At 45.2% G+C, this 13,397-nt stretch overlaps 1 protein-coding gene across 1 annotated transcript in view; it reads left to right on the top strand.

Moving 5' to 3' along the window:
* LOC138473649 (glutathione peroxidase 3-like) overlaps nucleotides 1–13,397 on the top strand; it is a 146,114-nt gene that overhangs the window by 106,662 nt on the left and 26,055 nt on the right. Inside the window, exon 5 of the mRNA XM_069612175.1 lies at nucleotides 1,533–1,663. Coding sequence (XP_069468276.1) covers nucleotides 1,533–1,663 — 131 coding nt within the window. The remainder of the gene's footprint in view (nucleotides 1–1,532; nucleotides 1,664–13,397) is intronic.

Consider the following 13,397-nt stretch of genomic DNA (forward strand, 5'->3'; position numbering starts at 1 on the left):
GATAAAATCAGTACCAATTTTGATTGAGCAAATATAATTGTATATAGAAATGTTCTATGTAAGGCACTTTGGATAAAAGCTATTTATTAATTAATGACAAGTTATTATTAATACAGCAAATATAATTATGAACTTCTTGCCACTGAGTTCAGTACTTGTTCTATCAAAAATGGACTACTATAAATTATTAATTCCTCAGACTAAGATGCTGCCTGTCTCCAAGGCAGGCATATTATCACTGAATGCCATTAGAAAGGGCAGAAAATATATTCATCTAGAGAGAAGAAATAAACATGTCGGTTTATTCACCAGGCAAAATTAACAAAGAATACTACACCCATTATCTAGGGTAACATGTGATGTTAACGAGTCACAAAACAACAATTGAATTTTAATGTATCAAAAATGTCAACAACAAAAAATAAAGATTTGTTGTTCATTGTTTTGGGGGTTTCCTCCTCAGCCCCCCTTTTTTTAATTCATAATTTCCACCCACCCCAAAACTACTATTCCCATTCCCAACTCCATATATATAGTTTTAAAAAATGTGAATTTTTTTTTTTAGACGGTTTGGGTTTGTTAAAAATGTAATTCTTTGTTTTGTATTTGCCTCTGCATACCATTATCTGGATATAAATCACGTTAATGAGAGATTTCTCAGGAAGTTCTGTTGCTGGAATTCAAGTTTTGTTTCCTTTTAAAACACATTCTAGTCCTGAAAGACAAGGTAAACGAACCACTGGCCTGTGCTTTTGGGATGATGGCCAAAAGTACCGGCACGCCAAGATGTATCCATCGGAACGTGCCAAACCCCCTATTCTTACGTCTAGCATTCATTTTTTGCAACACTGGGCCTCATTTTAAGTATGCCGGTACGGTAACAACGGTGCAGGTAAGCCATTGACAACGTTGTTACCGGACTGGCATACTCTGAGTTCTGCGAGCGGGTGCCTTTCCGCCCGCCAGGTTTGAACTGGCCGCCGGAACGGCACCGCTTGCAGACCTTGACGATAGCATCGGCACTATTCATGAATGGTGCCGGTGCTACCGTCCTCCCCATTCCCATTTAGTCCAATGGGACTCGAATGGGAATAGGGAGTCATTTTTTCTGGTGCCCGGCAATGGGGAATTACCAGGACCGCCGGGACTTTAATGCCCCAGTAAGTCCCCATTGCTGGGCGCCGGGAAACAAATGACTCCAGTGGCAGCTGTGCCGTTTTTACCGGCATGGCTACCGCCAGAGTCATAATGAGGCCTACTGTCAATTTGCCACACCTGAGCCAAAACCTAAAAACGAAGCACACACATTTCTACAATTAGAAAAACTACACAGAAAAAAACGACTGCAGTACCCTTGAACGGTTGAATAAAAACTGATGGCCCTGCAGAGTTAAAAAAAGAAAAGTGACTGGGGGCATCTCCATTAGCTAGCTCACAAGATGTCAATGAAAGCATTCCTGTCCAAATGCATGTATTTGATTCCACTAAAAGTGGGCCTAAACCTCTGCCCCTCTATGTCCCATTTCTTTTAGGAATCCTGCTCTTTTGTGAACCCCACCATTGGGGATACGGACAGGCTGCACTGGTCCCCATTAAAAGTGAGTGATGTGCGCTGGAACTTTGAGAAATTCCTTGTGGATGCAGAAGGGATCCCCCAAAAGAGGTGAGGAGCAGCCCATATCATCAGGCTAATGCTCATTAGGTTGTAGCATACTTTCTGATTGCTGAACATTTTAGTATAAAATGATTACATGCCTTGGATTTACCTGGTGTAGTATACGCTTTAATCAGAATTAATATTTCAAAGTGTAATAAAAGTATTTTAAACTAATGTAGTGTTCGCTTGGCATTGTCTGTATCTAGCAGAAGTAGTATTCATTTATGTAGCGCCTTTTCCCATTGTTATGGTCTCAATGCGCTTGTGGTGGGAACGCCCCTAGCGGACCGAAGTCCAGGTATGGGACAATTCTCAAAAGGCTTAGAATGCGTGAGTGCATTTAGCAAAGGTTAGCGATGCGATGGGCTGGCTAGGCTCCAGTCAGCAACCCAACAGGTCGGGCATGTGGGTGGGTGCTGAGGGGGGACACGAGTGTGTGCGAGTGTAAGAGACTCGTTGTGTGTCCAGCTGGACCAATATGGGGAAAAGCTAAAGCTATAAAAATAAATGTGCTTGCGACACTGGACCACCATTTCCTTGCTCTTGGGGGAGGAGAAAAAGAGGTTCTGTTGTCGTGGAAAATTATCAAAATTATAAATGCCCACCTCCCACCAATTTCTCCTCCCCGAAAAGTGATTATGCTTGCATCGTATGCTGTATAAGTGTGCACAGCCTTACCTATGTCTCCTAAAATATAAAGATTTTACTGTGTTATGAACACCATCTCCAGCACTCACGGGATCCCCCCTGCACTTGCACGATATGAATGACACAATGGGCCTCATTACGAGCTTGCCAGTCCGGATACAACAGTACCGGTAAGCATGCCGGTACCGTTGTATCCGGACCGGCAAACTCTGAGTTGTGCTCGCGGGTGCCTTTCATTCCTCCAGGTCTGACCTGGCAGAATGAAAGGCACCCGCGAGCACAGCATGTTGGATGCACCGTCACCGTTATAAACGGTGCCGGTGCATCCGACTTCCCCATTCTCATTGAGCCCTATGGGGCTCGAATGGGGAAGAATGTTTTCTGGCGCCCAGGAATGGGCAAATACCAAGGCCGTCATGACCCGGTAATTGCCCATTTCTGGGCACCCGAAAAAAATGGACACCGCGGCAGCTGTGCCTGTGTCACATACATTGTACAATCATTAATAAATATACACAATAGGCCTCATTACGGGTCCGGCGGTAACCCTGCCGGTGATACCAGCGGATTGCCGCTGGACCCGTAAAAAGTTACCGGCGCCTGACTTCCCAGTGCCACTGGGCTATTCCAAGTCCAGTGGCCGGGAAGCCAGCCGCCGGGAATTCTGTTAGCCCCCATTCCCATGTAGTCCCATAGGACTACATGGGAATGGGGACACGGGAGCACCGGCACTGTTAAGAATGGTGCCGGTGCTCCCATGAGAACTCTGCGAGCGGGTGCCATCTAGCCAGGCAGGTCTGAAGCTGGCGGGCCGGACGGCACCCGCCCACAGAGTTGTAGTGTGCCGGTCCGGAAACAACAGACTGTTGTTTCCGGACCGGCCCAATGACTTCACCAACTTGAACTATCTGGAACGAAGGAATCCACTAGAAAACTCAAGGATTTAAGTATAACGAGGCAGACCTTTGGCTATAGGTCGAATGCTTCTAAATTAAGCATCTTTAGAATCCATATTGGGATGTTACTTCAGCGTTATGCACACAAAACATATGTTTGATCACGTTGGTGATGTGCATATGTTTGCTGAAGGAGAACTGCCAAGCCTAACTACAAACAATCCATCCCCATATTTCCCTGCCCAGGTTTCATGATCAGAGTGCATCCTTCACTAAGGGTAATTAAACCGATATCCTGCTTGTAAGCCTACTCATGTTTTTTCCACTTATCCTTCTTGTTAGTGAGGTGTGGTAAGAATCTGGTGGTACAGTGTGGCGTTCCGCGTGGCAAACAGAAGTCACGCAGATTGCAGCCCTATACCACCAGGTTCTTGGGTTTAAAATCCCCATATATGATTTGAGAATTTTGGAGTGTCTGGAACTAGAACTTGGGATAGCAATCCCGCCTCACTAACAAGTAGGCTATGTGGAAACAATATGAGATGGCTTACATGCAGGATATGGAGATATGGGAAGTGATCCCAACAAGGATTAGAATGTAAAGTACCCATGAGCGTTTGAAGAAACACAGAATTAAGATTGGCCCTGAAGAACGCCCTACGAGGGTCGAAGCACGCATTGGGTGTTCAATAAAACACAGAATGCCTCATTACGACCCTTGCGCTCCCGGAATGAAGGGGGCCGGTACGGGACCGGCTCCCTTCTTTACGGTAGCACGGATTACAAGGTTCCCTTTGCGGGACCCGGACCAGACATCTGGTAAAACCAGACGTCTTTTCTGGGTCCCGCGAGGGGAAGAGGGAGGTAACAACGGGACACTTGTAATGTGCCCGTTGTTACCTCCTTCCCCATTCCCATTGAGCCCTATGGAGGCTCGAATGGGGAATGGTTCCTGCAAGGAGGAATTACTGGGTCCTCCTATGTCGGAATGACCCATTTATTCCTCATTGCAGGAACCTGGTAAAGGAGCCCGGTTTGGAGGCAGCCATGGAGCTGATAGCTCCATGGCTGCCTCCAAACTCGTAATGAGGCCCAGAGTCTCTAATTTGGAGTATTGGTGTGGTGGTTATCTGATCGAACAGAATTGTTTTGATAGCAGAAAGTATTGGCTTCATGCAGTGTAGCCTGGGCCAATCCAGAAGTGAGGGCCGTCTGGGATGCAAAATGGTTGCTTGGCAGGAGAGATGAATCTAAGTAGTGGCGAAGAAAGGTTTGCTCCTTCCTCTTAGTCCTGACTGCCCCTCCGACCTCTTTCTTGTTTGCATGATTTAGTCACTTCTGGCCTAATTATCTGAAACAAAAGTTTAATGAACTTCAGCAGATACAGTCTGTGAGAGGTTAACAGATCTGTCACATCTACCAGGAAAGCAGGTTCTTTGTCTATTTGACCAAGTCTGTCAAGTCCTCAAATAGTTAATCTTGGCAAAACATTGGCTCTGCCTTATTGTGACCTTAAAATTGAGTTGACCTGTTGAGAGTGAATCATACACATGTGGCCCCATATAATGATTTTATGTATATTGTGAAGTTGATTTAACATGTGGTTTGACTGCTTTGAAAGTTAGCATTATTGTACTCGGTGTACTGATGCAGCTTCTGTAAAACAACTGTTGGTGCAAATGTAAAGATGGGACAGGAGGATATATCAACTTCCAGCTAAATGGCAAACAGTGGAACATGGCACCCGGGGCTCAAATTCCAGCGTTCCCACTTGACATAATGTTGTTGTCCTAGGCAAATCACTAGTTCATTTGCCATAACTAGCAAACCTAGGATCACCTAGAAGTGATATAGTTTTCAAGTGTTGTTGCTATAAGCGAGCAACAAAGCAAATTGCTTTGCATTGTGCAATTATCAGTGGCCACTTTTTTTTTATCCATGAAGGAGCGCATATCATAACCAGTTAAACTATGAGTGGGCTTCTTTGAAAAGTTCCTTGAGAACTAAATCACAATTTGGAAAGGTTGGGTACTATAACATTAAATGAGTGGCCCAGGATCACACATAAGTAGTGAAGCTGAGACTTGATCACACATCATTTGATCACTCACCTTCCCCCAGAAACTCAATGGGGGTCATTATGAGTTGGGCGGTAAGGGATACCGGGCACCGGTAAGGAGACCGGTGCCGGTAATCCCTTACTGGCCAATTCCTAGGTCCCTTAGCGGGAACCGTAAAGGACATGTGGTCTGACCACATGTCCTTTACGGGTCCCGCTAAGGGACTAGGGCGCTAATAACGTGCCAGCTATTTGCGGGCCGTTATTACCGCCTTCCCCATTCCCATTGAGCCCTGTAGGGGCCCTGTAGGGGCTCAATGGGAATGGAGAATGGTTGGTTGAATGGGGACTTACCGGGTCCTCCAGGGTCGGAATGACCCGGTAAGTCCCCATTCAACCAGACCGTTGCCGGACCCGGTATTGGAGGCAGCCATGGCGCAAATAGCGCTATGGCTACCTCCAATCTCGGAATGAGGGCCAATGTCTCCAGAGCTCTGGTCCGCTCCAGGCCAGACTACTGCAACAACCTATTTCTCAATCTGTCTAATTCCCCCCTTCGCCCCTTCAACTAATACAGAATAGGGCTGCAAGACGTATCCTTGGCCTCAAGCCCAGATACAGCATCTCCCCAGTCCTAAAATCTCTTGACTGGCTCCCAGTTGCTGCGAAGATCAAGTCCAAGACCCTCTACATCATTTACATGACTTTTTGGGGCCTGGGACCCCACTGCATTCAACTCTCTCTCCCTAAATACCTCCCTGCTAGAGCCCTTCGGTCTTCTAGCTCCAACTCTCTGCAGATCAGACGCTTTTCCAAGCAGAGAGTGTGGGGTAGATCTATATGCTCCACAGGTCCCTCCCTCTGGAATGGCCTCCCTACCCCAATAAGACTTGAGATGGATCTCCTTATGTTCCGGAAGCTTCTCAAGATCCTCCTTCCCTCTCCCCAGCTAATGTTCCCTCTGCCTCTTTTTGACTGGCTACCTGGTTCCTTCTGATTCTTATAGGGCACCAGGCCGTCCTCGACCAGTCTACCCCTACACTTGATCTCCCCTGATCCCCCACCCCTAAACCTGGACTTGCCCTTCCGGGCTCCCTTCCCCTGCACTAGCCTGGCTGGGCCTGCACCCCATTGAGCCCTACCAGCCCCTTCCCTCACACTTAGCATGTGGATCTTCTTTCCCTTGCACTCTCAGCATTCCCCTGGCCAATGTTCCCTCTAATTTATTTTGGCTTCGTACGCCAAAGAATAGTTGTGTGCGGGCTGCTTTGTGCGCAATTGAGTGATGAAGTGGCGGTCGGCGGCCCGCCACTGAGCTAGTGGTTAGTGATCCACTCTGAAAGCGAGGAATGCGAATTTGCAGCACAAGCTCTCCTTCAAAGGACATTTGAGTGGTCTATTCTCCTCTTAAGACTTTAACTAATCTGCAATTGTGTATTTTTAAATCTCAAAACATTAGCAAGATCTTTTGTTTTATGATGATTGGTACAAGAAGGGAGTCTGGTTCTTCTGGTGGAACACAGATTCTTCCTCACAAATGAATATTAGCAGTAGCACAGCAGTAGCACCTGCATTCTCAGTACACTAAGTGCATGGGCGTAATTATAGGGGGGGACAGAGGGTTTTGTCCTCCCCCCAACTTCTGTGGCATGCCTTTTTGTCCCCCCCAACTTTTGGAGGGAGAGCAGAGGGGCCACAATCATCAATTAAGTAATTGGACAGCGCAAGCCCGGCTGGGGTGCCCAGCAAGGCTTGCGCTGTCTAATTTCATAATGCTGAAATGCCTGGCAGCCACGCTGCAACACATTCAGGGCCGGGATGCCCTGCGTGGCTCAGTCCCTCACCCTGGCTGGCCTGACTCAGTCAGCAGCCGTGGCGCAGAGAATCACTTTCTGGCTTTGTGTTCGTGCGACAGACAGACAGGAACCAGGAAGCTCATTCAGCTTGCTGGTTTCTGTCTGGAGGTGCGTGAGTGCGTAGAGGTTAGGTCGGTGTAACATGAGACGTGGCCTGGACGGCATTTGAAAGCAGAGCAGAAGTACTTTTTTTTTTTTAACTAATGTTTAATTGTGTTTGTGTATGTTTGTTGGGGGGCTGGGCTGAAGGCTGACCCTAGTGTGAGGGCGCGTGTCACATTTGGACAATGTGAGCAGAGCTCCCAGTACACATTAAGGCCCCAGGTATGAACACACTAACAATAACAAATGGTGCATTCTCTGTGGCAAGCCACAGCTTGGCAATGCCTCTAAGCACCACCATCCTAATTTTAAAAAGAAGTTGGCGGAAGGTGCGCCCTCCCAAGAAGAGTGGAAAGAGTCAAGCTGAGAAAACCTGTGACCCAAAACTGTCACACTCTGCAAATTCTGTGAAATGAATTTGAGTGCTATACGCATTCCAAACATGGTGAACCGTTTGTTAAGCAGTTTTTGCTCTAGGTGTGCAGAAGGAACCGTATGGAATTTTGTGTTAAAAGCACACTTTTAGGAGCCCTGTATAACTTTTCCTCCTGCCCCCAAAAATAATTTTCACCAAACTGGCAAAAAGTATTTCAAGTTTTGCAGACACTTTTTCAGGACGGTTTGGTGCATATTAGTAAATGAGTGTCATGGTTCAGGTTACAGGCCACCAAAAACTGCTTCACTTACCAAACTAACAAGAGGAGTATCCAGCATTGTGATAGTGTGGGGGTTGGGGTGAGCAATGAAAAGCAGTGTGTGGAATTCCACATGGTCTCATTGGTGCCCCCAAACCGCCCGCCCCTGCCCCAAGCTACTTTCTTGGTAACGTTAGTGGAAGATGCATTTTAACACACAACAACAAAAATAAAATCACAGGATCATTCCAGATGCAGGAAACTCTTCTATTAGAGCTCTGTCCAAGCCCTCTGAGGCAGAATACATGCAAACTTCCTAATTATTATATGGATTGCAGCAAGTGACTTCACAGAAAATGACTTTGCAAGGCGCATCATCCGTCTTTGATACTTGGAGGCGCTGTGGAAGCGACTTTAGAATAAGTTGCCATAAATAAGCAAAGTGACAAATAACTTTGTGGTGCAAAATACCTAAATTGCACTTTTGTTATATGTGGAGCACCTCCATAGGCATTAGGCTTTTCCATTATAATACCATGATACATTAACATACGCTTTGAAGTGAATCAGAGTCACTTGCAGAGCTGCAGATAAATCACAGTGTGATTAAATGATTTGCTCAGGATCACACACTTGGTTAAATGGTGAAACTGGGATGTGGACAATTTAAGCGACCGTGCACATCTTTCCAGGTTTAGTTGATATAGATATTTATTAAGGTTTTGCTTTACATTTCATGTGCCTAACTAATAATGTATAGCAATGCCTTGGAAGCAAACCACATTACATAATAAACTAGCCTTTCATAGTATACTAACCATACACTATATACATTGTCATAGAAATATGTTGGGCAATGGGAATATGACTTTAGTTTTACTCCCCCCATTCTGCATGCAAATTCACAATAGCAGCATGTAGATTAATGTGAGCCTAACAAATCCCCCTTGGGTTTTAAAGCCATAGGGCCTCATTACGACTCAGGCGGTAAGGGGTTTACGGCGGCGTAAACAGCGCCGACCCTTACCGCCTGAGTACGAGGTCCCTTAGCGCCATGGAGGTTTTAACACCTGCTTTTAGCAGGTGTTAAAATCCATGGCGCTAAGGGACCATGGAGTTAATGACGCCACCGTAATTTACGGTGGCGTAATTAACGCCTTCCCCACTCCCATTATGCCCTATGGGGCAAAATGGGAATGGGGAAGGGTAAATGGGAAAATGGGGATTTACCGCCCCGCCAAGGTTGGAATGGGGCGGTAAATCCGCCAACCACCATGGCGTAAACGTAGTTTACGCCATGGTGGTAAAGTCACGGCCCAGGCGGTAACTTACCGCCTGGGTCGTAATGAGGCCCATAGTCATTATTTCATAAAGCATGCAACATTATTCACCCTTCTCACTTCTGATCACTCCCTCCCTTTCAAATTTCTAAAGGGACAAAAGTCCCTTCTAATGGTATACCCCCTCCCTCCAATCAGTGCTTAATCGCTCACATTGTAATGCTCTGTTGATAAAGAGCCACCCGAGGACCCTCTGCTGCCCGGAACTCCTTGGGATATTGCCCTGGCAGCAGGACACCTCTACCATTCAGAATGGGTAAGGTGTCCTGCTGCCAGGACAACGAGCATGCTGAGCAGGAATTTCTCAGCACACATTGTCCTGCCAGCGGGACACCTTTACCGTTGGGCGCCCTCTTTGATGTGTCGTACGGGAGAGGTGTCCCAATGACAAATGTCCCAGTCTGGCTCTTAAAAGAGCCACGGGGGGCAGCTTGCCCCCCCCACCTCTCCTGCTTGGTATTCCACTGCTTGGAGCCATTTGAACACAGGAAAACATACCTTCATTTTAATCAGTCAGAATCTTGTAGAAACAATCTATCAGCACGTACATATATAAGGTGTTGTGCAGAACCCAAGTTTTGGAGATATATGGCATTTAAAAATTGATACCAAGTATACTTGGTCACCCACTGCACTGCATTAACCAATGGTTTCTGCCTTTGAATGAAAGGAAAAACCAAGGGAATTGCTGACATTCCAGTGTATCTGTTCCTTTCGGCCATGGCTTTATAGTTCAGCTAGGTCAAGTCAACTTAGACGAAAATTTTAGGTATCATTGGGTGATAAAGTCTGGTCTTCTCAGTGGACGTTGAGCTCCTATTTCCATGTGTTATTGTATATGTACATGTAAATGGTGTGTGCACACAGTGTATGTCAATGGAGGTGCTGGGTGCATTTGTGTGTGAGAGTCTATGCAAGCATATGTGTGTTGAATTTTGTGTCTGAATGAATGATAAATAATGCATTGTTTGTATGTTCTATAGGAATTAAGTTTGTGAACGTTATGTTGTGTCACTGAGTGCATTGCAGGCCGGCTGGAGATGTGTGGGGACCCAATTGAATTTTAAAGATAGGCCACCAGTCTTATGAAAGTTATTACAGAGCGTCAGCAATGGACTCTTGTGGTGTAGTAGTCTAGTGTTATCCCTCAGGGATTTAGGTTGTTTGACCGAGGTACAAAAACACGGCGAAATTGACCGTAGTCATTTTCGCTGCAAATACGTTTCTACCTTGGTACAAAAAAACAAACCCATGTCCGCCTAAACCGCCAGTACTCCCATAAACCACCCATACTTACCTTTTCTCCATCCGCCGCCTCTCCTGTACCCTGCAGCGTCAGATCCATAAATCTAACACGGAACGGATCTGACGCTTCAGGGTCCCTTTTTCTTTTTTTTTGTTGGGTCCCCTGCCACCAATGCTGAGGAAGCAAGGGACATCCCCGCAATCACAGAAGTAAAACATACTGAACAAGGTGAGCAGGGGACAGCCCCGCAACCACAGCTCTTAATGTTCGGTATCTTTGGCTTCGAACTAATGGTGGTGACCAAATTCAGTGAAAAATCTATCATTCAACCAAATTTTATCGAACAATTTGGCCGAAACGATCCCTAAGAGCCACCATCCATCCTCCCTCAACCCCTGTCCCCCCCAACATTTTCAGCAAAGTTACTCCACTGACTAAGTATATGGTATATAAAGGAAATGCTTTCTATTGGTTGAACGAAATAAGCAATACATGAACATTATCATTGACTGAGACGACTAAAGAGAGGGGGTATGGGGAGTTAAATAAATACCACTAAATCATATAATGTCCGATTGTCACTTCCACTACTTAAATAAGCACATACCTGGTCAGAGTAAGTAACCAGAACTAGTTTATATTAGTCCCTCTTTCTAGAATGCCGAAGGTTATTGAGTAGCCACAAAAACACGTACCTAATGTGGCGAAAAACAGGCATTGTGTGCAATATTTGAAAATCCATGCAAAAGTTTCAGAAATTGAAAATATTATTGGCATTGGGAACTAACCCAAAAAGGGTTCATTGGCTGGTGAATCAGGCCTGCTCACTCAGTGGGCTTGATAAACCAAGCCTGCACGACTTCAGAAGAACACATACTGTGCACTAGGACAATGGCAGTGACCAGTATGGTGTGGGATGAGGATAAAAAGGAAGCATTGCCAGGCTGGCAGGCATATCTGAGGTGTTGTATGTAGGTCCCTTAAAAGTGAAAAAAAGCACCAATTTCAGAGATATTCCGATGCACATTTCCTGTTTTGGAAAGTGTGAACCTGTTTGGGTGTACTGTACAGGCAGGAATGTCGTATAAAACTGCATGGGGATTCAGTGGGGAAAACAGGTCAGGGACTCTGCACACATTTCGGGAAAATGGCAAAACAAAGGGGATATCAAAGCTGAAAATGCTGCTGAAATATGTTTGTCAAAAAATGAACAAGAAATAGTCTTTCACTATAATGAAAAAGAAACCGCATTGTGAGGTTTGTTACAGATGTCTCCTATGCAGCCCCTTGAACCTTGTGTGAACTGTGCACTTTTGGAGTCTCCACTTGGCGCGTTACTCACAATGGCCATTAAAAGGTTTTTGCAGCATTACACAAATATAGCTCTGCCATATCTCCTGCTGCTAGTGCAGCTCTATTAGCAAGTTGAGTAGGCATTGGCAAAACATGTACTTAAAAATAGACAAAGGCTGCTGTCGGCATAAAACAGATAAAGTATAGACTATGCTCCAGATAGGTGTGGACCCCATGCAGGTCACTGGGAAAGGGAGGTGAAAGCAACGCATTCAGGGGCAAGGCTAGTGTGCATGTGCAGTGCACCTGGTGCACTTAACTAATATCCAAATCAACTTTAAGATAGAAAAGGGTCAGAATAATCTCAAGGATGTGGAGTCATACAATCAACTACGGCACATGGTTGCCATGCAAGCCTCGTGAATTACAAGGAACAACCTAACAATGTACGTCAAACGTAACAAAACGTACAAGCAGTGAACATCTTCCCTGCAGCAGATATGCCTCGTGTTTGTGCGTGCGAGCACCTGGCTGCCATGCATGAGCAAGCCCCTTACATAGGGGAATGCATTAAAATGCATTCAATAAGACCTGGATCATATAGCCAAAATAAGGCAGAAAAAAGAGAAAGAAAGATAGAAAAATAGAAAAAAGATAAAAAGGAAATAAACAAAAAATTATATATATGTATATAGAGGGCACCATCCCACGCAGGTCAAGACAATCAATGTTTCCTGCGAGGTAAATAGGTTGTCCCCAATCAAAAATCTATTTTATTATAAGAAGACAAGTAAGAATTGCATCAGTATAAACTAAAACGGATGCAATACTTGTCTCCAATCTGACCACAATAGTCAACGACCAGTACCTGGTACAGTTACCACAATCTCATGGACTGTACTGGTATCTAACACAGGTAGTTTCGACGACTAGTTAACAGTGTCTAAGCCGTCTGTCTCCTAACCTAGCAGGAGAGAGAAGGCTTGACAGTCGTCTTCCTCAGGACAGGACAGATTAGGTAATCAATTGTGCAAAATACATGTAATTTCTCCACACATACATTTTCAAAAGGCACTTGTTAACAGACAATGAAAGATGTCTTGATGTTATTCCATTTGCCCCTTCTTCATGCGGTTCTTCCTTAATTCGTGACGATGGTCAATACGTTCCATCTTAGTGCTACTCAAAGTTAAGGTTACATCAAATAAGGGAAGAACATAAGAAAGAAGAGAAAAAGAGTAGTGTGAGACAATACGTCAGTAAAAGTTAAAACTGCACAGTTAAAAACATACCTTGACCTGATCTAGCAACCCCATACATAACTCCACAAAGGCAGTTTAGAAAAATATTATTCACAATAGTAATGATCAGGAGATATTCCCACAATCTACTCTCGAAAGAAGTCAGAGGTAGGGAATCCAAAATTGATTGGAAGGATAATGTCAAGGGACATGTTGCCCCTTCATCTGTGCCGTGAATATACAATTAAGTTAATCCAACCAGGCACATGGGGAGAGGAAAGCCTAAATCAATCTCGGCATTCACTACCATCCCAGTGGCAAAAGAACTAAAATACAGAGTGGAAGGCATCCTGAACAGTTCAATATATTGTAAATCACAAACCATACCTTCAAATCGAAGGAAGACACTCCTCTTGAGTGTATC

Source organism: Ambystoma mexicanum, chromosome 8 (genome assembly GCF_040938575.1).
Source record: "Ambystoma mexicanum isolate Mex_15411 chromosome 8, UKY_AmexF1_1, whole genome shotgun sequence".
Lineage (NCBI taxonomy): Eukaryota > Metazoa > Chordata > Amphibia > Caudata > Ambystomatidae > Ambystoma > Ambystoma mexicanum.